This window comes from Zingiber officinale, chromosome 8B, assembly GCF_018446385.1.
Source record: "Zingiber officinale cultivar Zhangliang chromosome 8B, Zo_v1.1, whole genome shotgun sequence".
NCBI classification, from domain to species: Eukaryota; Viridiplantae; Streptophyta; class Magnoliopsida; order Zingiberales; family Zingiberaceae; genus Zingiber; species Zingiber officinale.
Genome location: NC_056001.1, coordinates 8,288,995 through 8,314,571, shown reverse-complemented (window position 1 = coordinate 8,314,571; position 25,577 = coordinate 8,288,995). Strand labels below are relative to the sequence as shown.

The 25,577-nt window shown below is 36.8% G+C and overlaps 4 protein-coding genes across 4 annotated transcripts; 1 reads left to right on the top strand and 3 right to left on the bottom strand.

Annotated features, from left to right (window-relative positions):
• The first annotated feature begins 3,834 nt into the window (after positions 1–3,834).
• On the top strand, positions 3,835–5,216 carry LOC122016050 (methylesterase 1-like). Its single transcript, XM_042573198.1, has 3 exons — positions 3,835–4,323; positions 4,404–4,541; positions 4,706–5,216. The coding sequence occupies exons 1-3, from the start codon at positions 3,847–3,849 to the stop codon at positions 4,985–4,987; spliced, it is 897 nt and encodes a 298-aa protein (XP_042429132.1). The 5' UTR covers positions 3,835–3,846; the 3' UTR covers positions 4,988–5,216.
• A 10,902-nt stretch (positions 5,217–16,118) lies between these two features.
• Positions 16,119–20,308, bottom strand: LOC122016740 (COMPASS-like H3K4 histone methylase component WDR5A). Its single transcript, XM_042574130.1, has 2 exons — positions 19,608–20,308; positions 16,119–17,064 (listed from the first exon to the last, which is right to left on the bottom strand). The coding sequence occupies exons 1-2, from the start codon at positions 20,265–20,267 to the stop codon at positions 16,768–16,770; spliced, it is 957 nt and encodes a 318-aa protein (XP_042430064.1). The 5' UTR covers positions 20,268–20,308; the 3' UTR covers positions 16,119–16,767.
• Positions 20,309–21,049: 741 nt separating this feature from the next.
• LOC122013467 lies at positions 21,050–22,195 on the bottom strand. Its single transcript, XM_042569749.1, has 2 exons — positions 21,697–22,195; positions 21,050–21,540 (listed from the first exon to the last, which is right to left on the bottom strand). Exons 1-2 carry the CDS (start codon positions 22,193–22,195, stop codon positions 21,050–21,052), a joined length of 990 nt encoding a protein of 329 aa, XP_042425683.1.
• A 599-nt stretch (positions 22,196–22,794) lies between these two features.
• Positions 22,795–23,748, bottom strand: LOC122013466 (glutathione S-transferase T3-like). Its single transcript, XM_042569748.1, has 2 exons — positions 23,372–23,748; positions 22,795–23,290 (listed from the first exon to the last, which is right to left on the bottom strand). Exons 1-2 carry the CDS (start codon positions 23,746–23,748, stop codon positions 22,795–22,797), a joined length of 873 nt encoding a protein of 290 aa, XP_042425682.1.
• Positions 23,749–25,577: the final 1,829 nt, after the last annotated feature.

The window sequence follows — 25,577 nt, the reverse complement described above, 5'->3', positions numbered from 1 at the left end:
CATGGGTGCATTGTCGTTGCACCATAACCTAGCGCACCAATCTTGCATTTACTTTTTTTTATGCTAACCAATTCTAGGGGTAACCAGCCCACCAGGTAGCTAGCTTACGCCAACTAATTTTAGAGATCATCGGTCCGACCCCACTGAAATTTTCCACCAACCACCAGGGTAAATCGAGAAACATTCGCAGTTGACGACACATTAGCCTAGCATTTTTAGGTAACTACTTATTAATAGAAATTCATTTGTTAATTTGTCAAAGTTGAGCCTCAATTTTTAGATATATGAAAAACTAAAATGGCACTCTACAGCTTCACCATTACCTCAGGCACCAATCTTGCATCTACGTACCTTATATTTGATCAGAATATACTCATTTAACATTTTATCATGAAGCACGTAGTAAAAAGGATAACGGTGGTTAAGACATGAGGTGTTGCTATATGAGATTTTGAGATCAAAACTTGGCATGTCCCAACATAGAAAATGAGATGTTGCCACGTAAGGTCTAGAGGCGAGTGAATTGTTTTTTTGTCAATATAGAAAAAGGATAATTATCTTGTTTGGACCTATATTCTATTATTGTACAATAATATTAAATTTATCTATATTGTAAGGGCTATGTAATTATATTTTAAATAGGTATTATATTTTATTATAAATATTATTAAATTACATGCCACATGTGAAGAACAACTTTGTTTTTAATCTTATTTAATTTTACTCTTTATTATCGCATTAAATGATATGTCATGTGAAGAACAACTTTGTTTTTAATCTTATTTAATTTTACTCTTTATTATCGCATTAAATGATATGTCATGTGTGAATAATATATTTATTTTTAATCTTAATCTTAGTTTCTTTTAATCACATTTTGAGCGTGTCATGAGGGCTTCCACATTAGTTAGTTTTAAGAAAGTTAGAACATCCATATTTCCATTAGCACGTTCACCTGTTAATGACAAAATATATATATATATATATATATACCCATTAATACGTTAAAAGAATTGAACGTGTTAATATTACCGTAGTGCTAGAAGCATTCTATGTTAGTATTAACGTTATTATGAAAGCCCTTATAACTGGTTTCATGTAATAAAACTAATACTGGTGGGTGTTATTGTCACCGTAGCAATGAACATATTCAAGCAATTGTACGCGTTCAATGCCTTTCTTTATAAAAATAAAATATTATTTATTAAAAAATATATATCTCACCTGGTGCATGCACAGGTGAGTTTATTAAAAAAATTAAAATTTAAAATCAAAAAATTAAATTAAATTGGTGATATATTTTTGATGAGGTTAAAATACATAGAAATAGTAATATTAATGTTAAAATCAACGTGAGAAAATAAATATATTAATATAATATGTATATGATATGTGGACTCTATAAGAATGAGGGTTAATGTTAAAATAAATATGAAAAAATGAAGATGTTAATATAATGCATATGCAGCATATGGATCATATATTTTTTATATTTTTTATAAGATAATGGATGTTATAATGTAAACCAATGTAAATACCCTATTAGTAGAATTATTATTTAAAATCAGTTTTTATTTATCATAAATTATCTAATTTTATGTTTGAACCGTTCATCTTTTCCTCCCGTATGAAGTGCGGTATGTGTAAATTTAAAACATTAGATAAATAGTAGTAAGACGGTAATGCCTCCATTAAAAGACTCCTAATAGTCATTTTGCATTTACTTTTTTGTTTATGTTGACCAATTCTCAGGTAACCATCCTATCAGATATCTAACTTATGTCAATTAATTTTAGAGATCATTGGTGTAATTTCACATAAGTTTTCCACCCGTCATCAGGATAAATCAGGAAACGTTCACAACAGACGACCCATTAGCTCAGCATTTTTAGGTAACCAACTATTAAGAAAAATTCATCTGTTAATTTATCAAAATTGAGCCTCAATTTTTATATATATGAAAAACTAAAAAGACACTCTATAGTTGTACCATTACCCCTGAACACCAATCTTACATTTACGTAGCTTATATTTGATCACAATATACTCATTTAATAGTATATCATAAAGTATGTAGAAAATAGGATAATGGTGGTTAAGATATGGAGTGTTATCATATGAGGTCTTGCAGTTAAAATTCGGTACGTCTGAGTATACTTTCCTTCATGTCTCGATCACTTGTACTAATAATTAATAGTCATCCGTAATTTATTTTCTCTATGTTGATTTAGAGATATATTGATGAAAATACTAGAAGCAGTGAATCGTCTTACCATATATCTAAAGAAGAGGATAATTATCTTATTCCCACCTATGTCAAGTGAATCGTCTTACCATATATCTAAAGAAGAGGATAATTATCTTATTCCCACCTATATCCTTGACATTGTACAATAATATGAAATTTATCTATACGGTAAGGGCTATCAAATTATATTTTAAACAGGTGTTATATTTTATTATAAGTATTATTAAATTACATGCCATGTGTGAAGAACAACTTTGTTTTTAATCTTATTTAATTCTACGTTTTTTTATCACATTAAATTATATGCCATGTGTAAATAATATATTTATTTTTAATCTTAATCTTAGTTTTTTTTAATCACATTTTGAGCGTGCCACGATTTTAGTCGAATTATATTTAAAATCAGTTTTTATTTATCAGAAATTATCTAATTTTGTGTTTAAACCCTTCATCTTTCCCTTCCTGCATGAAATACACAATGTATAAATTTAAAACATTAGATAAATAGTAGTAAGACGGTAATGCCTCTATTAAAAGACTCCTAATAGTCATCTTGCATTTACTTCTTCTCAAGTATTCAACTTATTTTGATTAATTTTGAAGTTCATTGGTCTAATTTTATAAAAAAAAATCATCAACTATCAAAATAAATCAAAAAATATTCACAACAGATGATGTATTAACCCAACATTTTTAGATAACTATCTATTAAAAGAAATTGATCTATTAATTTATTAAAGTTGAGCCTCAATTTTTAGATATATGAAAAATTAAAAAGACACTCTACAGTTACACCATTATCTCGAGCATCAATTTTACATTTACGTACCTTATATTTGATCACAATATACTCATTTAACAATTTATCATGAAGCATGTAGAAAAAAGGATAACGATGGTTAAGACATGAGGTGTTGTCACATGAAATTTTAGGGTCAAAATTTGATATGCATATAATTTACCTCCTTTGTATTAACATATGACACTGAACGAATCATCTAATTATCTTATTTGGACCTATATCTTGACTATTGTACAATAATATTAAATTTATCTATGTTGTAAAGGCTATCAAATTACATTTTAAACAGTGTTATATTTTATTATGGGAAATTTATTATAAGTATTATTAAATCACATGCCATGCCATGTGCGAAGAACAACTTTAATTTTAATCTTATTTAATTTTACTCTTTTTTATCACATTAAATTATATGCCATGTGTGAATAATATATTTATTTTTAATCTTAATCTTAATTTTAATTTTTTTTTTTAATCATGAGCGTGCCACGTACGATTTAATCGAATTACTATTTAAAATCAGTTTTTATTTATCAGAAATTATCTAATTTTATATTTGAACCCTTCTTTTGTATCTTTTCCTTTCCGCATGAAGTGCGGTACGTGTAAATTTAAACCATTAGATAAATAGTAGTTAGATAATGCCTCCATTAAAAGACTCCTAATAGTCATCATTGATGCAATATGAGAGAAGGGTCTACTTTAACGTCGATCCAAAACTTCCCTTTTAAAATTAATTTTGTTTGATTATTTTTCAAACTTCAGGCCCTATATTTAACTCACTATAATGGCGTAAATGAAAAACAAGCTAAGTACTCGTTCCTTCACAAATCGGAATCCACAGCCAAGCCAAGTTTCTGGAAGACCAAAACAAAATCGATTCAAGGCCATGGCTGACGATGCCGCGAGCAACAGCACAAACCTACACATCGTCCTGGTGCACGGTGCCTGCCACGGAGCCTGGTCGTGGCACAAGCTCACCACCCTGCTCCGCTCAGCTGGCCACCGCGTCGCTGCGCTCGACCTTGCCGCCTCTGGCATCGATGAGCGCCGCTTCGTTGACATCCGAAGCTTCACAGACTACAACCGGCCGCTGCTTGACTTCCTCGAGTCACTTCCATCGGGCGAGCGCGCTGTCCTCGTCGGTCACAGCCTCGGCGGCATCAATATATCCTTCGCCATGGACAAGTTCCCTGCCAAAGTCGCCGTTGGAGTCTTCATCACCGCCTTCATGCCCGATTCCGACCATCCCCCTGGTCACGTTTATAAAAGGGTAGCGTATTTGCTTTAAACATTACGCTAATAATTTAGATCAGTAAAATCTGTGTTTGATTAGTCTTTATTGTTTTCAAGCATAATTTGGATGATCCAAGCAATCCATTTTGGTTGGATACTCAATTCGGATCTGTTAGGAACGAGGAGAATGGTCCTGTCTCCATGCTATTTGGACCGAATATGATGGCCAACTTCTACGATCACTCTCCGGTGCAGGTAGGTTATTACGTTTACCTTCCTGTCCTTTTGTCTAATGGCGGATCTACACCTTATACACGGGACTTTATATCCGAATAGCTTAATCACTTGGCAGTTCCACTGCTTGAAATGCTTTACGATGACGTCTAAATTCTAACAAACCGAGCGTCTTCTTTATCAAGGACTTGACTTTGGCCATGACGCTTCTGAGGCCTATTTCCATGTTCGCCGATGAGTTGTTGGCATCACCGCCGTTATCTAAGTCGGGATATGCGTCGACGGCGAAGGTGTACATCAAATGCGAGAAAGACATTGGGCTATTGGCGACTTACCAACAGTGGATGATCGAGAATAATCCGGTGAATGAGGTGAAGGTGATTGAGGAGGCGGACCACATGCCCATGTTGTCGACGCCGGAGGAACTGAGCCGGATCATCTCGGAGATCGTCAAGACCTATGCTTAGTTAAAGAATCTAAGAAGATTAAGTAGTTGAGAATTGAGATATCAAGAGGATGCAATCTAGGAAATATAAGCCATTATTATTATTTGAAATTTAAGATCAGCAGTTTGTTAAATGAAAGTTTGTTAATATTATCGAACGAAATGTAAGGCAGCAAGAAAACTTACTTATATATTTAGATTTTTGTAATACTCTTTTGATTAGATACAACTAAACACCAAGTCTTCTTGAAGAATTGAGCAAGTTTGTTGGATTTATTGGTTAACGTATGAGCATTGCTTTAGTTATTGTTGATCATTTAATAGTGTGGATCATACTTTTGTTGGGACCAAAAATGTAACTATAAGGGGGTGAATAGCTCGGCACGATCTCGTGCTCGTCGTTACTTGTTTCTTCAAGATGATAGCAGCGGAAAATACAAGAAACAACATAATAACGCTAACTCTAGGAATTTACTTGGTATCCACCTCAAGAAGAGGTGACTAGTCAAGGATCCACACACTCACGCACCCTCCACTATGTAAACACTTTTTCGGTAACTACTGAAGGCGGAGAAGCCCTACAACCTCACAATACAACAATGAGAAAGAAAAAAGCAAAATACAAATGAATCTTACAAGATTACAATGAACACCCTAGCTTCTTCTTCTTCTTATTGCAACTTTCGCCTCTTAACTGATGAGCCTCCAAGAACCTTCAAGAACGGCGGTGAGAGAAAGATCATTGTGGAGCTGTGTCTTTGTGTCGCTTGTGGAGTGGAATCGAAGAAGTGCCGAAGAAATGCTCGCTAACGGCTAATATCTGCGCCAACGGTCGGATCCCAATCGATTGGATTGCTCCCAATCGATTGGGGAGGCTTTGGATCGATCGGCCGATCGATCCAGAGCGCTTCTGTGCTCTTGGGAATTGCCTGGATCGATCGGCTGATCGATCCAAAGCTATTCTGTGCGATCGCGAGCTTCTCCCAATCGATCCACTGATCGATTGGGAGGAGGCTTTTCGCGGGGACTCACCCAATCGATCAGCCGATCAATTGGCATGAACCAATCGATCGGCTGATCGATCCAGCTCATGGTTTTTGCCCAAAACCAAGTCCAAAGTCTCCTAAACCAATATCCGGTCAATCATGACCTGTTGGTACATCATGCCTAGCATTCGGCCACCCTTGACCTGCTAGGACTCCCACACCAAGTGTTCGGTCAATCCCTTTGACACACTTGGACTTTTCTCCTCGTGCCAAGTATCCGGTCAATCCCTTTGACCTACTTGGACTTTCACCAGATGTCTAGTCAACCTTGACCCATCTGGATTTCCTTTACCTGGCTTCACTCACCGGGGCTTCTCTTCCGCCTAGCTTCACTCACTAGGACTTCACATCTGTCTGACTTCACTCACCAGGACTTTCCTTCTGCCTAGCTTCACTCACTAGGACTTCTCATCTGTTTGGCTTCACTCACCAAGACTTCCCTTCTGCCTACCTCCACTCACTAAGACTTCTCATCTGCCTGACTTCACTCACCAGGACTTTCCTTCTGCCTAGCTTCACTCACTAGGACTTTCCACAACTACCTGGCTTCACTCACCAGGACTTTCACCTAGACTTTCCACAACTGTCTAGCTTTACTAACTAGGACTTCTCATCCGTCTGGCTTCACTCACCGGGACTACCTTTGCCTGGCTTCACTCACCAGGACTTCCCTTCTGCCTAGCTCCACTCACTAGGACTTCTCATCTGCCTGACTTCACTCACCAGGACTTTCCTTCAGCCTAGCTTCACTCACTAGGACTTTCCACAACTACCTGGCTTCACTCACCAGGACTTTCACCTGGCTTCACTCATCAGGATTCTCCACTCTGCCTAACCTCCCAGTTAGGACTTTCACCTTACTTCACTAACCAGGATTTTCCAGTCAAGTATACAGTCAACCTTGACCTACTTGACTCTCCTTCAACATCTCCCCACATGAACAATTGCACCTGCAATCTCCATGTATTGTCTACATGTATTGTCAAACATCAAGACTCGAGCTTGAACCAATTCAAGCTCAGTCAACCAGGTCAACTTTGACCTAAGGAATATTGCACCAACAATCTCCCCTTTTTTGATGTTTGACAATACCTCCTTTAAGTTAGGCTAATCTCATAGTCTCAACCTCCTTCATGTCAATATATGAATGAGGATTCTCTTCATTCTCCTCCTTTCCTAGAGGGCAAACTCCCTCTTAGGTAATGAAGGTCTAACTTAAACCCTACATTCTCCCCCTATTTGCACACATCAAAAAACTCTCTCCCTGAAGAGTTACCCAACGTTGTTTACAACTTCACTCGTTGTTCACAACACAATAACGAAGGTCTCATACCCTTTATTCTTCTTAACGCTCATCCTTGAGCATATACCACTTGGTATATTCACACACGATTCAAATGAAAGTCTCATACCTTTCATTGTCATCAAATGCTCATCCGTGAGCATACACCATTTGAATAATGAAGATATTCACTCTCCATTATATTCAAATGCCCAACCTTGAGCATTTTCGCTAAAGAAGATTAACCACCTTCCAAGGTGTATGAAAAATAGATTTTCATGTCCTTAAAGAGTAACTCCCCTTAAAGACATGCACGTTATTCCGCCATTGTACCAACAATGACTTGAAATCCCTAAACATATAGGAAACCCAAATTTAGAAGTTTTGAAGTTCAAAAATTCAATATTGAAACCGAACCTCTACTTAGTCTTCCTTAACCAATCTATCCTTGTTTTCATCATGAAAACTCCACCTAAATATATATAAATATGTTTTGAGGGGTAAGGAATGGTTACCTAGACTAAAGGTAGTTCAAAAAGCTGAAATCAGACTTTCCCAACCAAAATCAGCATCCTCAATCGATTGGAGTTGGGTTCCAATCGATTGAACTCATCTGAATCGATCCACTGATCGATTCAGACTGCGTGGTTCGATCGACTGATCGATCCAGCGAGCTTCTGCTTGCGGGAAAACTCTTCTCAATCGATCGCCCGATCGATTGAGGCACTCCAATCGATCGGGTGATCAATTGGAGCTCTGAAAAACTGAAAATTTATTTCAGTGAATTTCAGAAACTCCCCTAAAATTCTACAAAAATCGAAAAATCATAAAAATTCATGTAGACATTCCTTAGGGCATATACTATCAAGGGAAAATAGTTTTCTATGAAAATACTTTCTATTTTCAACGATTGACACTGATATGGGTTAGGTTTAGTAGGTCCCCGGAGAAAAGGGGAAAGAAAAGAGATAGCAGAATTAAGCAATGTAAATATCGGTCGGGATATCGGGCTTAAGAAAATGTAGGCTAATATCGTCTGGGACAACATGCTTAAGGAAATATAGGCAAATATCGGACGAGATAACACGCTTAAGAAAATATAGGCCAACACCGGCCGGGATAATACCTTAAAGAAAAGATAGGCCAACACCGGTCGGGATAATACCTTAAAGAAAAGATAGGCTAATACCGGTCGGAGTACATCTTGAGAAGGGTAGGCTAATATCGTCCGAGACAACATGCTTAAGGAAATATAGGCAAATCTCGAACGAGGTAACACACTTAAGAAAATATAGGTCAACATCGGCCGGGACAATATCTTAAAGAAAGGCTAGGCTAATATCGGCCGGGATATAACTTAAGAAAGAAAGACCAATATCGGCCAGGATTGTCTGAGCTAGCACATGCGAATATAGACTAATATCAGGCGGATGTATATGATTGTCCGAGAATGAGCAACTACAAGACAGTACAGGATTTATAATATATTATCAGACGAAGAGGACATGTGTTAAATAAAAATAATAACCCGCCTGTACGAAATCTAGAGTCAATCCCGACCGATACAAAACATAGTATAATATCGGGTTGTCCACAACATAGTGGAGATAGGATAACCAAACAAGGGTGATAAAATATAACTTATAGGACAGGACGGGAATAAACATTTTAAGGATATTTATGAATAGCTTATGAAAATATTTGCTTTATGTAATCGTATAACAAGTTGACTAACTCGGCCGAAATAATGTTTCTAAACTCTTCTGCAGGTACTAGACGACAAAAAAGGTACATCTGGGGTACAAAAAAGATTTCTTAAAAGCCATTTTCTGCAAGTACGTGGCTTACGTCATCTCATAACAAACTCTAACAAACCGGGGTCCACTTCATGACTACGGAGGTTATATGAAGTGGTATAAAAGGGGGAATCCTCTCTGTTGGCCAGGTATGTTCACGTTGATGCTCACACTCACAACCCTAGTTTTCAACTATTGTTCATCTTCTTCTTCTTCCTGGTTTTTTCCACACAAAAAGGAGAGATCACTGACTTGAGCGTCGGAGGGCCTAGCCAGGGATTCCCACCTCGGTCTTAGGTCACTGACAATAGTGCTGGTTGGTCTCTTGTGCGTAGGAAGCCTTGGAAGCTCCAGATCTCGATTTTCTTCATCAAAGCTTTCCTTTCGTCTTTAGATCTTCGCATAAGGAGGGCATTCTTTGACTTCATTCTCCCAGATCCGCTTTGGGTTTCTCGGATCAATATTCTCTGGTATTATTCTTCATCAGCAGTAGGTTTTCTCCCAGCTTTCCATTTTGTCAGGCTTCTCAGACAGGATCAGACACAAACTTGGAAACTTGTAAAAAGTTTAGTGTTTTCTTCCAAGTTTGTACTCAACTATTCAATGATGATTACTATCAAAAGATAGTCTTCATCAAGGTTTTCCAAAGCATATTTAAAATCATTTTCAAAACCAATATCCAACCATATTCTGTGGGCTCAATGCACATGACGTGTACATTAGCTTTCCCAATGATTGGAAAACACATAACTATGTGTTTTGATGAATCTAAAACTCATAAAAATGCAATGAATCAACATCTTGAGTTTTGTTCATCATCCTAACATCTCACTTGCATCTAATGTGTACAAAACACATACAAGTCACCTTATAGTTCTTTAGTGAGATGTAAACTTTAGTTTTGCTCTAATATAGGGATCATGCATATCTATCTAGGTATTTTGAGGTTAGGAACATCCACCAAGAATATTACTTGCTAATGAATGTTATTTGTTCTTAATTTGCAAAGAATTAAAATAATGCATGATGCGTTATAACATACATCAAAGATGAATAATTCTCAAAAGAAAATTTCCTATAACTACATGATGTATGTATGACATAAGATGGTATTTTTATATTTTTCATAATAAAACATGAATACAAAAATAAATATGATGTCATGACATATGATGGACAAACAAAGCATAACAAATTAGCATAAATAGAATACCTAGATTAACTATCTAAGTATCCTTAAACCTTAGCTAACTTAAAGTTTAAACCTTGATTGCCCAATATTTCCCAAGAAAATGCCAAAACCTAATTTGACATTTCTTTTTCTTTTATAAATTTTGTGTCAATTTAAATTAAGCATATTCCTCAAATTTTGACACAATTTACTCTTCCAAAAGAGTAACAGTTTGAGTTAAGGCCTAGATTGCCTTTAATTCCCTAAGAACATACCAAAATCTCAACTTGGTAGTTCTTATGATTTTCCCAATTTGTGTCACTTAAGATTACATCCAATTTCTCAAAATATGACACATTTTAGTCTCTTCAAGAGTAACCGTTTATTCTTTTCATTTTCAAAGGTTAATACCCTCCGAGTGTCAACTTCATCAAAGTTGGGTTAACTACCCTTCTAATCGAAGTTGACACTCTCTAACTCATCTATGGGATAGAGAAAATGCTCCTAGGAACCCAAAACCTATTGGTGCTCCTTGGATGCTCTAGGTACTCACTAGGGATAGCCTCCCTAGATACCTTCCTAATGACCTTGGTAGGCTTCTTAGAAGCCTTGGTCACTTTTTCTAGGTCAACTCTAGGGATTGCTTCCCTTGTGACCTTCCTAGTGACTTTCTTAGACTTCTTAGAAGTCTTAGTCATGTTTGTTGTTGCAAAAATACTTCTAAGGATAATTTTCCTTGTATTTTTGACTTGACTACTAGCCTAGGATTAGTTCCATAGCTATATGGAACTCTATGGTAAGACGGCACATCCTTTTTTGTTTTAGATTTGTATCCCAAACCTCTATTACCCTTGGATGAACTTTGATGTCCTAAATCTAAGTTTTGCTCATTTTGCCCTTTAGGATACTTTCCATCATTTTTAGGATCTTTTCTAATTTATCAAGTCTTGACCTCAAGACTTGATTTTTCATCATTAAATCCTTAGTTTTTTATTTTTCAATGAATCCATGAGCATTTTTATTTCTAGACCTATAACTAAAATTCTTAGTTTCCTTGCCTAGATTTTCATCTACCTTCCTAACCCTAGGTATGGTAGTTTTAGCATGTAGAACCACATGTTTTTCTTGAATGGCATCATACTTCCTATTTTTATGGTAAATAGCATTAAAATGATAAAAATTTGAATTACCATGCTTTTTACCATTGTTTAAAGGGATAGGCTCAATAAATGATACCTTGCGTTTTACCTTAGAGGCTCCCCCTTGAGTTGTGCTTCCTCATTGAACCTTGACCGCTTTCTTCCTCTTGGGACATTGACTACGATAGTGTCTCTTTTGATTGCAAGAGAAGCACACAATGTGCTCCTTGCTCTTCTTTATAATAGGGATGGTCTCCTTGGGTTTCTCCTTGCCCTTAGGTGCTACTTGGCCCTTCTTCTTGGCCAATATAGGGCACTTGCTCTTGTAGTGCCCATGTTCCCTACACTCAAAACATATAATGTGATTTTTATTTTTAATTGAACTAGTTATACCTTCATGTGTAGGGATGGCACTTTCTCCTTTGGATCCGGAGGTAGAGGCTTCCTCTTGATTCGACATTGATACTCCTCCAACATATTTGACCTGACTTGTGGAGGTGGAAGCTTCTTCATCGTCTTCTTCTCTTAACCCGGATGTGGAGGCTTCTCCTTCTTCTTGATCCGATGTCACCGAAAGTCGCTTCCCCTCAATCCTAGAGGAGGCTTCTTCATCTTCATCTTGTATATGGAACAAAGAGTATGCTCCCTCTTTGCCTTTTTCATTGTATTCATTTGAAGATGAGACTTTTTGGACTTCTTCTTCTTCTTCGGAAGTTGAGCATCTCTCAACTTCGGAGTCCTCTTGCTCTTGGTCTCGCTCCAATGAGTTGCCCTCTTTGGATTTATCTTGATTCGGTACAATGGAGGGTTCTTCATGAAGTTTGGCCAACTTGCTCCACAATTCCTTTGCATCTTCAAATTCTCCAATTTTGCAAAGAATGGTGCTTGGCAATAAATTAACCAATAATTTGGTTACCTTGTCATTCACCTCGCACCTTTGAGTTTGATCTTGGCTCCATTTACTCTTTTTGAGGATTTTGCCCTTTGAATTTCTTGGAGCCTTGAAACCTTCCATGAGAACAAACCATTGCTCTATCTCCATCATAAGAAAATTCTCGATTCTTGATTTCCAAGAATCGAAGCTTGTCATTGTGAACGGTGAAGGCACCCTTGTATCGAATTCAAGTCCATCTTGAAATTCCATTTGAAATTGAGCTTGTTGAATGAAATCTTCGACTTGTAGAATTGCTGCAACTTCTTCACCCTCTAGCTTTTTGGCCCTTCCGGCGATGATTCCGGTGAAGAGCAACCATGCTCTGATACCACTTGTTGGGACCGAAAATGTACCTAGAGGGGGGTGAATAGCTCGGCGCGATCTCGTGCTCGTCGTTGCTTGTTTATTCAAGATGATAGCAGCGAAAAATACAAGAAACAACATAACAACACTAACTCTAGGGATTTACTTGGTATCTACCTCAAGAAGAGGTGACTAGTCCAAGGATCTACACACTCACGCACCCTCCACTATGTAAACGCTCCTTTTCGGTAACTACCGAAGGCGGAGAAGCGCTACAACCTCACAATATAACAATGAGAAAGAAAGAAGCAAAATACAAATGAATCTTACAAGATTACAATGAACATCCTAGCTTCTTCTTCTTCTTATTGCAACTCACCTCTTGACTTGGATGAGCCTCCAAGAACTGGCGGTGAGGAAGAAAAGATCGTTGTGGAGCTGTGCCGTGATCACCCGTAGAGTGGAATCGAAGAAGTGCCAAAGAAACGCTCGCCAACGGCTAATATCTGCGCCAACGGTCGAATCCTAATCGATTGGATTACTCCCAATCGATTGGGGAGGCTTTGGATCGATCGGCCGATCGATCCAGAGCGCCTCTGTGCTCTCGGGAATTGCTTGGATCGATCGGCTGATTGATTGGAGGCTCTGAATCGATCGACCGATCGATCCAGAGCTATTCTGTGCGATCGCGAGCTTCTCCCAATCGATCCACTGATCAATTGGGAGGAGGCTTTTCGCGGGGACTCACCCAATCGATCAGCCAATCGATTGGGCATGAGCCAATCGATCGGCTGATCGATCCAGCTCATGATTTTTGCCCAAAACCAAGTCCAAAGTCCCCTAAACCAACATTCGGTCAACCATGACATGTTGGTACATCGTGCCTAGCATCCGGCCACTCTTGACCTGCTAGGACTCCCTCACCAAGTGTCCGGTCAATCCCTTTGACCCACTTGGACTTTCTCCTCGTGCCAAGTATTCGGTCAATCCCTTTGACCTACTTGGACATTCACCAGATGTTTGGTCAACCTTGACTCATCTGGATTTCCTTTGTCTGGCTTCACTCACCAGGGCTTCCCTTCTGCCTAGCTTCACTCACTAGGACTTCACATCTGTCTGGCTTCACTCACCAGGACTTTCATTCTACCTACCTTCACTCACTAGAACTTCTCATCTGCCTGGTTTCACTCACCAAAACTTCCCTTCTGCCTAACTCCTCTCACTAGGACTTCTCATCTGCCTGGCTTCACTCACGAGGATTTTCCTTCTGCCTAGCTTCACTCACTAGGACTTTCCACAACTGTCTGGCTTCACTCACCAGGACTTTCCACAACTGTCTGGCTTCACTCACCAGGACTTTCACCTGGCTTCACTCACCAGGATTCTCCACTCTGCCTAACCTCCCAGTTAGGACTTTCACCTGACTTCACTCACCAGGATTTCCAATCAAGTATCCAGTTAACCTTGACCTACTTGACTCTCCTTCAACATCTCCCACATGAACAATTGCACCTGCAATCTCCATGTATTGTCAAACATCAAGACTCGAGCTTAAACCAATTCAAGCTCAGTCAACCAAGTCAACTTTGACCTAGGAAATATTGCACCAATAACTTTAATTATAATCTACCCAATGTGAGTCACTATATACTCTCTTTTTTTTTATCGATGAAAATAATTATACAAAATCTGGCATGATCAAATTAAAAATAAATGCACGAGGACTGAAACTAACCATTTATTGTATTATTTTTATCTCTAAGAAATAAATTCTTAAATGCATATTTAAAATTTTAGGCCAGAAGTTAATGTGTATATATATAGCTTTTTGTCTGGGCCTCTATTTTAACCTAATAGATTCTATAAAAGGTGAAATCAGCCATCTTGGTGACCCATGACTTGGTGACCCTCCACAACTACCTCATACCATTAAAAGAGAGTAATTAGGAAACTGAAGCTAGCCATTTTAATATAATAGATTTTGTAAAAGGTGAAATCCGTCACCCTGGCGCACCCTCCTCGTCCACGACTATCCTACCCCAGTGAGAGGGAGTAAATTAGGAAATCGAAGTTAGTCATCACATAGAAGGATAATTCCTCGGTCTTTGTCGAGATTCAACCCTTACTCAATTTTGTAAACCTATCATGTGATAACCAACTCGACTATACCTTAGGGGCAATAGAAAAAATAATTAACCAGGCCAAGTAATGTCAAACCTAGGGTAATCGGCCTGACCCCACAGAAGTTTTCCACATGTCGCCAAGATAAATCGGAAAGAGCTCATAACGAGCGGCCCAAAAGCCCTTGGGGCAATAAAAAAAAAATGATAATCCCAGTTAACCTCATTGACTATCTCTGGGGTTGACCGACTCAGTTTTACAGAAGTTTTCCATCGGTCACCAGGATAAATCAGGAAGCGTACGTGACGGTCAGCCCAAAAACCCAGCATCCTTTGATTACGTCCCCTTGGGGCAATGGAATTATATGTAGAGGTGGATTGATTCCTTCTAAAAAATTTTGAATTTGAGACTGAGGGGTGCAATCCTTGTTTACGCCACCTCTCAATTCATATAAAAGAAACCTCTTACGATTTCGCTCTTCTTCTCAGTTATAAGGTATATTGAATGTTCCCTAGGTCTCTAGATTTAGAATGTATCTATCGAAGGAGTGTCTATATTATCTAAAGTAGTGCGTCTAGTTGAAAGAGTAACTAGATTACTCAAAGGGATGCGTCTAGTTGAAATGATAATTTCGAGAGGGTAAGTAATCATATGCCAGGCATAGTTAATTGATAAGAACTTATGCAACTACTGCTAGTTGGAGCAGGTGAACCTAGGCAAACAAATAAGAACATGCAAGTGAATTGAACGCAATCTAACGAAAACATGTTGATTAAGTAATTCCTGTACAGAGTTGACGTGTAAGAAAAAAAAAAGAGTGAACATTTCAGAAACATGGTTAGGCAGTGACAGTTAGAAATGAGTGCATGCGATAATATATTAAGATCATTAGGTTGAGAAGGTTGTTAAATTTTACATTTCACGATTCATTGTAGTAATAGTCCATGAACCCAATGGAAGCAATCTGATAGTTCTAACTCATTGGCCTACTTAGATAATTTAAAGATGAAATGACTTTGTTCAAGCCACCATATTATTTGATATAGCTAGATTTTTTTTAAAAAAAAAATCATTGCATTAGTTGTAAACTTGCATTTTTACTGGTGTGAAAATCCTTATGCTAGATTAGTAGTTAACCTGCTTAACATGTATAAGAATAATGATAGAAGTTGAAAAAAACAAACGGTATACCAGTATCAGTCAGCTAACTCACCACAATAAACGGAAATCTGAAGAGAAATTTGAGAACATCTGATGCGTGCTCCAATAATGACAAAATCTTGATAAATAGCATTAAATTGCAGCATCAGTGATTCTATTAACAGGTCAAAGATGATGAGGCCGTACAACACTGCATGGAAGAAGATAAATGGGGTGATAGAATCTACTGAGTACAGGAAAAAGCTCTGGAAATCCAGAAGAACGCATTCAACTAGCAGAGGCATGTTCCCTCCACCATCTCAGCTAAACCTGAATGTTGCCAAGAGCAAGATCGAGACCCTTTGACAATGGTTGAACCCGACCAGATCTTTACGTTCCAAAATACGAGAAATTGTTCATGACGTGATGTTATGTTGATGCCAGGTATTGGCAGCACCTGCTTGCTTAATCAAGGTTTCTGTTTCTCGCTTGTGCAAACTTGCTGGATTGCTCTGACCAGTGGCATTTAAAAATTTATCAGACATTTAAAAGTTGGCAGTAAAGAATGTCTACCCACAAGAAGTTTATAGATATAAATCATGATTCAACGGGTACATATCAAGATCAAGTGGCGGACGAGTACCAAAGGTTTTCCAAATAATTCTGTTCAGAAGGTTCAACTTTCATGAAGGAGATCTGCTGGCTAATCTGGAGTTTTGAAGCTGTCATGACTACTGAATTTCTCAACTCTTGATATGCATCAAATTAAGACCATATCCCCAAATTTATAAGATAAAAGGTAGAAGGCAAAATGTGTTAACCTTAGAAGATGAGTATGAGAAACATAAAACACCTAACTCTCAACATCAGTTAGTCTTCCATCTTCTGAATCCATATCTTCATTGTCTTATCATTACCGAGTGCCCCTGATGCAATCAAGTTGCGGGATGGGTGGCATGATAAAGCAACTATGCTGTCGGTATGACCTTCTAGTTTCTGCAACATTTTCCTTGTTTGAAGATCCCAAATGTACACACAGTTGTCCTCTGACCCACTAACAATGTATTTTCTATTTGTAACAGAAAATGAAGCTGGAACGCAGTATCGTAAGTTAACATGGCCTGTGTAAGTCTTCAAAAACTTGCCAGATGAAAAGTTCCACAACCTCTGCAGTATGTAAGCACAGTATGTATGTAAGATGCCAAAATGAAAAAAAGGTGCGTCAAAAACTTGACACATACAGCAAAGGCAGGCATTTTTTAAAGCTCTGAAATATATTTATTTGAATGGTTTACGTCAGATTGAAAAGTAATTGTTTTGATGAATTATTTGCATTAGATTGAAAAGTAATGGGTTTTGATCTTTGTCAAGTGTAATCCTGAAACTGGATCAAAATTTAGTATGTGTATGTAGTGCAATAAAAAAATTCATGCTCCATGTTGGATTAAAAAATGGATCCACATCTAACATCTAGAAGGAAATATTGAATCAATAGATAAGCCCTAATTATTTGGGATGAACTACATGAATCTTTTTCCACCATTGAGCTATATGCAAGACATTTAGTAGCAATATTCAAATATTAATTGGTAACATCTTCCTCAATAAATATAAAAGATAAAATTACAGCAAAGAAACAGATTTTGTTTACATAATTCTGTCATTTACTAATGCAACCGCAAGTTCTTTTCAGATAAATATAAGCTTCAGTAAAATGAGTTTAAAACTATCTTTTGAGACATTTACTTACAAGTATAGAGAATGAGTAATTGGGACTTCCACTAAGCAGCAGTTATTTTTGAAAATATATGTATTATTGGATAATGCAGGTAACTTGCAAGAAATTGGTTCCCACTCAAGTAATGATATACTTGGATTGTCAAGAGACTGAAACAAACCAATAGACTACCTCAGAAAAGATGCAATTTCCTTCCAGAAACTTCTCATCAGTTAATATAGTAGGAAAAACTTAGCGGCTAGATTGTTTCCTTTATCTAAATAGACCTCTTCCTTGGTCTCTCCATACAAATAATTTGTTGCCCGGAAGATAGTCTACTTTCTTTCTGCATTCTACTCAGTGCTAACCTCTAACCCAAAAATACACAAGTAGTTGGAAGATTTAACAGTTGGCTGTGAATGAATGAGACACATCAAACAAGGGTGTAAAGCATTCCAACTTATCTAGCTGCAAACATATACTAGCACTGACATCTTAGTCATAATCTTGGGAATTTTTATTGCCCAACACTTGTTAGGACAACCACTTGCCAAGAGTATTCCGATAGTTATGGGCAATTATATCAATCTGCTGAGCTTAATCCGTAACATGATTTTCTATATACAAGAATAAAGAAACTGTATATGTGAAAAACACATTTAAGGTTTTGCTCCAACAATTGATCTCAAGGAAGGTTAATTAAATGATCTAGAAACTTGCTTCAGCTAGTTGACAAAGAACTTCTACTATTGGATAAAATCTAAAACTTATCTGTTTAATTTTTAAACAAGCAATAAAAATGAATTCTGACAAAAACCTACATCAAACAAAATATGCAGTTTTCATAATCTTCAAGATTAACACACACTTCTGATGATACGATCCTTGTTATCGACAAGCTAATTGTTTGATTATTTTTTTCAAAGTTAATAAGACAATGATGATCATGGTTATTTTGAAACTGATTGTCACAAATGATGAAACCACATGGAACTTGTACGTTTAAATAAAATTGCCAAATCAGCAAAGAAAGGATTTGGGTATGTATATCAGTGGATCAATAACCGGTGAAACAGTGAAAAAACAATCTCAACTTATTTGCACACATCTTAGAATAAAGTGGTTATTATTTCTACTTTCCCAAGTCCACGTCTTTGATAAACAAACATTATTAAATATAATTTATCAAGAGTGTAGTTTTGAGTCCAGGTGTTAATACCCCAATGATGTAGAACTGAATGAAAAGAGTAGATGAAGTGGGTTGATCACAGTCCAGGTGTTAATACCCCAATGATGTAGAACTGAATGAAAAGAGTAGATGAAGTGGGTTGATCACAAAAAAAACAAAAGAAAGAAACCATCCAATTTAGATAGAGGCTCAGGACCTAACTGAAATTGACAATAACTGCAAATAAAGATTTAGAATAAAGTTAGTTGCTCTTTTCTGCAAATCATGATTATGCTCATTTTAGGTCTACTTGTTTTAGCATATTCACATCTTACTTCTACAGCTCAAATTCTACCCTTCCCTTGATAGAAGGCCACTTTTGTTAATATACATATCAAATCTCCCAGTTAATGATTGAAATTTTCACATCTAACATAATCTGTTATTGTTCTTGCTATGCTCCTAGGGCCACTATAGAACCAATAAAACTGTGGTGTTATGCATGAGTTGTGCTCTGAATTTACCTGGTAGACGAACCAGGGGAAGGCCGTCTACCACCTGAACTGTGGTGTTCTAGGGAATTCTTATTTGCCAACACCTTTTTCTCTAAAATTATATTCACTGGATTATCGGTGTATCACTATAAATCTCCAGATATAACACCTGGGATTAGCATGCAGGGAAAAAACAGTATATATGGGGAATGAGCTACAAAATCGCCTCAATATATGAATCCAAGAAATGGAATCAGAACTCCTGACAGAATTACTAAGTTGATTTAAGTTGTAAAGTTGTTTAACATGAAGAAAAAGTCAGGTGTCGTACCAATGTGCTATCGAGGGTTGAAGCAAGCACAAACTTCCCATTAGGAGAGAACTTCACATAGGACACTGGTGGGCCGTCGTCGTCAATTAGGGTTTTCATGCAACGCCCTGTGTCGGAGTCCCAGATCCGACACAGTCCATCATAACTGCTGGAAACTAAAAGGCTCCCATCTCGGTTGAAATCAACGGCGGTGACGGGTTCGGAATGAACCGGGAGGACGCGCAGGCATTTGCCGGACTTGACCTCCCAGATGCGGACGGTCTCGTCGAAGGAACCGGAGGCGATCATGTTAGACTGAGGGTTGAAGGAGCAGCAGAAAACATAGTTGGTGTGTCCGGATAGGGTTTTCACAGAGGTGGCGGCATTAACGTCCCAGATGCGGACTGTGCGGTCGTCGGAAGCGGAGCAGAGGTAGCGACCATCAGAGGAGAAGGAAAGGTCAGAGATACCCTCCTCGTGTCCGGAGAGCTTGGCAAGGAGGGAGAAATTTGCAGTGGACCACACGCGGAGAGTCTTGTCGGCGGAAGCGGAGGCGAGGAGAGAGCCATCGGGGGAGAACTTTACGGCGGATACAGCCCGATCGTGTCCCGTCAGACTCAGTAGCAGAGTGTAAGGGTAGGGAATGGAATCTGCGTCGGCAGCGACGGCGACGGAGTCCATTAATGGCTGAGGAACGACGGCGGGGTTTGGAACCGTCCGAACACCGCACAGGTTTGATTGAGGAGGTTTAAATCGGGCGTTTTAAGCACCACTTTTTTTGAGGAGGTTTCAGACTCCAGAGCGCCACTTTTTTTGTTTTAAAAAAAAAACGTCCATCTCTTTTATCGTAACAAATAAAAACCACTAAATCATTTTCTTCTCCCTAATAGCATCTGCATTCTGCAACGTTATTATTATAATATTTATCATCTCATCAAAAGTATGGAGTCCACTATCACATACTCATTATAACAATATCCTTCTTTCACCCATAATCTTTTTAACGTTAATACTCATTATTCATGGAGCGCATCATCCACTCACTCATTTTAACATTATAACATATTAAATAAATATGCTTTATATATGTTTTAAAATATTTAAATTATTATTATTATTTTAAATAATAATCTTACGTTTGTTCAAAAAATAAACATTTAATAATCTTATTTTATTATTAATTATAATAAAATATTTTAAATTATTATTATTATTTTTCAAAAATAATATTAATTTTTAAAATATATTTATTAAATAAAATAGATGTTTGTGAGAAAGCGAAATTACAATGTTAGGAAAATGAAATTATAAAGTTGAGAAAACAAAATTACAACTGAACACCTAAAATTATAAAGTTGGGAAAATGAAATTACAACTTAACACCTAAAATTATAAAGTTGGGAAAATGAAATTACACCTAAAATTACAAAGTTGGGAAAATAAAATTTATTTTAAATATTAATTCACGGATTGTTGTTGTATTGCCCCCAGATATGCTCAACTAAGTCGGCGCGAAGTTGGTGATGAACTTGAGTGTCACGTAACTCAGAATTTGTTCGAAGATAATCCTGAAATCCTCGGTTTGAGCCATGGATAGGTTGTGCGGGTTTGTCACCTTCTTCGTTGTACCAATTTATCACATGACCTCCCTCATCCTCAACAATCATATTATACAAAATAATGCATGCTAACATGGTTTGTTTTAACTTTTTCTTATACCAATACCGAGTTGGACCTCTGACAATCGCCCATCGAGATTGGAGCACCCTAAATGCCCGTTCAACATCTTTTCTTGCAGACTCCTGTCTTTCCTTAAACAATTTCCTCTTGGGATCCTCCGGGCAAGGAAAAGCCTTAACAAAAGTAGCCCACTCGGAATATATTCCATCTGTTAGATAATAGCCCTTCGTATATACAGTGACGTTCACCGTGAAATTAATCTCCGGTATATTTCCTTGCAAGACGTCGTTGAATATGGGAGATTCATATAACACGTTAATATTGTTACGTGAACCGGCGATCCCAAAAAATACATGTCATATCCATAAGTCATGAGACGCGACTGCTTCAAGTATGATTGTTGGTGACCCATGTCCCCTTGTAAATTGACCTTTCCAAGCAACTGGACAATTTTTCCATTTCCAGTGCATACAATCAATGCTACCTAACATGCCAGGAAAGCCATGTCTCTCATCATGCATTTGCAGAAGACGTTGAGCATCATCAGCATTTGGCCTTCTCAAGTACTTATCACCAAATATTTCAACAACGATTCGCAGAACTTGAAAAAGCACCGATGGCGTTGATTCACCCATACGTAGGTACTCGTCAAGATGATCGGTGGGGACTCCATAAGCCGGTTGGCGAATCGCAGTGGTGTATTTTTGTAGTGGTGATAACCCTTTTCTTCGTACAGCATCGTCCCTTTGTTGAAAAAATGTTGAATGATTCTCTAATGCATTCACTATGCGGAGGAATAACTCTCTTCGCATTCGAAATCGTCTTCGAAATATTTCATCGTGATACACCGGGATTATAGAGAAATAATCATTGAAGAGTCTCTCATGCCCAGCTTCACGATTTCTTTGGACGAACCTTCTTCTGCGCATGCCCCTCCTCTGATATACTTCCATAAGTTGTTGGTGTTGTTGAAGAACCAATAACATCAGTTCTTCACCCGGATCATAAGCTTGCTCATCGATTTCAACATGGACTTCATCTTCGTTTGTCGAGCTGGAACTTGAGCTAGAGCTGCCTGTAGAATGAGACAAAAAATTTTAGAGGAAACATGTTTTAGTATATGTGTTTGAGAAATGGTATGATGGTATATATATATTGTTTTTCTCATGCAACGGCTAGTTTGCAATGACTAGTATGCAACGTCGCGTTGCAACGGCTAATTTGCAACGGTAAGTTTTCAACGGCTAGTTGTAACGCCTAGTTTGCAATGGCTAGATGTAACAGCTAGTTTGCAACTGCTAGTTGTAACAGCTAGTTTCCAACGACTTATTTATAACGACTATTTTACAATATTATAATAATTAAAAATCACATTAATCGAAATGACAAATACAATAATTAAAAATTACAATCACTCGAAAATATAATAATACTAGAAAATGAACGTTAAGTAAACAATTCAGATATTCCATCTTGACCTAATATCCTTGCATAGGCATTCATGTATGATAAGCTGCTCCTTTGTCATCTACGAGGTGTCTTTGTTCAATATTTCGTACTCCTTCAACTTCAAGCGACGATTCTTAGCTTTAGATTTGGACAATGCAGCTTTTGCCTTAATCTCCTCTACTTCGAGTTGTTTTTGTTTCAAATCGACTTCGGACTTATTCACGCTTGTGTACTCAGTGAACTTTGTGATAATATTGTTGTAGTTTACTGTCAGATCCTCCATGGTCGATTTTACTTTGTCTTTTCCCTTTCTTTTTGCTGCCTTTTGCCCCATTGGACGAGTATCTTCATAATCCAGGTCTATACTCACATCTTGGTTGGAGGAGGTGTCGCTTGCTCCCGACTCTGAGGTCCTCGTCTTCTTTGTGGCCACAAAGTGATCAGCGGACTGTGGAGTAAACATTGGACGATCTTTGACAATTCTCCACACATGTTCGAGATTGAAAGCAACACCATTGTTTTCGGATAGATATTTTTCGTACGCAAACCTCAATATATCTTCATCATTGTAACCACTTCGATATGAACTATAAATACTATTGTAATTTGCGTTGAATCAATATACCTTCTTTTGGATTGTATTGTGCCAATGTGACCGTATAACATTTGCACTTCTGGTGTTTGCACCTAAAGGAAGATTCTCATTGTAGTAGCTTGCAACCCATCCCCAAAAAGCATCCGCCTTTTGATCATTGTCGATTATTGGATCATCACTGATAGTGACAAAACTTCTCGCTAAGACCTCGTCTTCAACCTTTGTCCAACTTGAACGCTTTCTTGTACTCTCAGCATTTGAAACCGTCTTTTCTAAATTGACCACCTCAATTAGGGATTCACGGTCGGAAAATTGAGTCTCTGAGACAAAAGTCGGAGTTGTAGGTTCATTCGACATCGAATGAGTGAAAGACATACCAGTTGTGTGCGGGATTTCATATCCATGAACAACCGACGACGTGAAATATGGATGGCTCATGTTTTGCCAATATTCGGCTGGAAGCGGTTGATATGGACCTCGAGGGGCATAATTCAGATGATGCATATAATTTTCAAAACCTTGGACATTTTGAAGATTTTGTAGAGGAAACGGCATATTGGGAAATGTGGGTATTGATAATTTGGTGGAATTTGTGGATTTTGGGAAGATGAATATTCTTGCGACATGTTTGTAGAATTCAAGAAATTTGTAAAAAATGCCCTATTATTTTCATCCATTTCGGATAGAAAATAAGATGGTAGGAACTTGAAAAAATAGATGGGGAGAGAATTTAGAGAATAAAATTGAAAGAGTAGTGAGTGGGAATGAAAATATGTGCACATATGGATTGATATTTATAGTCAAAATTTCAAACTAGCCGTTAACTAACCGTTAAAATGTAACCGTTAAATAACTAGCCGTTATTTAATTTTTAATTTAAAAATGTAAATCTGTTATTTAAAAAAATTATTATTTAAAAACTTATATTTAAAAAAACCGTTGCATGTGTCATTGGTAAAAAAAAAAAAAAAAAAAAGGTTAACATGCTGTTGTATGTGCCGTTGGTAAAAAAAATTTTGCACATGGGGTGGGCCCGTCCTGGCCCACCCCACGAACACTTGAACGCGTTCAAGCTTTTGAACGCCACGTTGGCATCCTGCAACGCGACGTTAATACACAGTAGCATTATAACGCGGCGTTTAATGCCGCGTTGTAGATGCTCTTAAAGTTTTAGCGTTAATATCTACGTGGTTGTACTGTTCACGTACTGTAACATTATATAGCTGTACTGTTTACGTACTGTAGCATTAACACGTTCAACGAATTGAACGCGTTAAAATGGCTACAGTGCTACAAAATTATATATATATAATAATATATTACCATTAACGTGTCACGCGTTAATAACGTTGTAGATACTCTAAGACGGATAAGAAACTAAACTGCTGATTATTTCATCGAGTAAATTAAGTTAATGTCTATTTTTTTTCTTTTCACACTAAAAATAAATTTAAGATTTATTAATAAATTTTTTAATTATTTTTTTATTTAAAAAATATGTACTCTCATGTATTTCTTTAATATCACATCTTAAAATTAACAATATTGTAAGTTGAAAAGATTATATAACTACTTTGGGCCAACATACCTTTCAAGAGTATAGTATTTATTCTTATAGTTTAATATATAATATAAAATATTAAATTAAATTTGTATGAGTGAAAATTCATTCTCGATTGTCGTTCTTGTATTGTATTACTGTATAAGTTTGAAGTACCTTTATCAAATCTAATTTATAAATCTGGAGTACTAATTTACATATATTCATATATTATATTACACATATAAAATATATATATATATATATATATATATATATATATATATATATATATATATATTAAAATTGATGTAGCACTTTCTAGTGAAACTTTATATATATATATATATATATATATATATATATATATATATATATAAATTAAAATTGATGGCACTCATTGTGAAACTTTATACCTACCCATCTTCCAAATTCAATTTTTTTTACTATGAAGATAATTTTTTTATGACCATTAAATAATTTTATTAAAAATATTTGATGAGTATATTTATTTATATTTTTTTCTAGATTTTAAATCCTTTAAAATCATCAAACATTTTTAGTAGAAAATATTAATGACACTTCTGTTTGAGTTTAAAAAAAATACTTAACACTTTTAATTATATGATTCAGATTTTATTGAATGAGTATTATTACATGTTATTGGTCCTCTTAATTTCTTTATATATTTTCTAAAAAAATAATAATAATAAACACTTCTAGTTAA

Coding starts and splice junctions, on each gene's coding strand:
- LOC122016740 (XM_042574130.1), bottom strand. CDS start 20,267: ATGGACTCCGTCGCCGTCGCTGCCGACGCAGATTCCATTCCCTACCCT. Junction 17,065..19,607: donor CAACCCTCGATAGCACATTG/GTACGACACCTG, acceptor TACATACTGCAG/AGGTTGTGGAACTTTTCATC.
- LOC122013467 (XM_042569749.1), bottom strand. CDS start 22,195: ATGCGCAGAAGAAGGTTCGTCCAAAGAAATCGTGAAGCTGGGCATGAG. Junction 21,541..21,696: donor TTGTCCAGTTGCTTGGAAAG/GTCAATTTACAA, acceptor ACGTCTTGCAAG/GAAATATACCGGAGATTAAT.
- LOC122016050 (XM_042573198.1), top strand. CDS start 3,847: ATGAAAAACAAGCTAAGTACTCGTTCCTTCACAAATCGGAATCCACAG. Junction 4,324..4,403: donor CTGGTCACGTTTATAAAAGG/GTAGCGTATTTG, acceptor ATTGTTTTCAAG/CATAATTTGGATGATCCAAG. Junction 4,542..4,705: donor ACGATCACTCTCCGGTGCAG/GTAGGTTATTAC, acceptor TTCTTTATCAAG/GACTTGACTTTGGCCATGAC.
- LOC122013466 (XM_042569748.1), bottom strand. CDS start 23,748: ATGAGCCATCCATATTTCACGTCGTCGGTTGTTCATGGATATGAAATC. Junction 23,291..23,371: donor AGAAGTGCAAATGTTATACG/GTCACATTGGCA, acceptor TTCATATCGAAG/TGGTTACAATGATGAAGATA.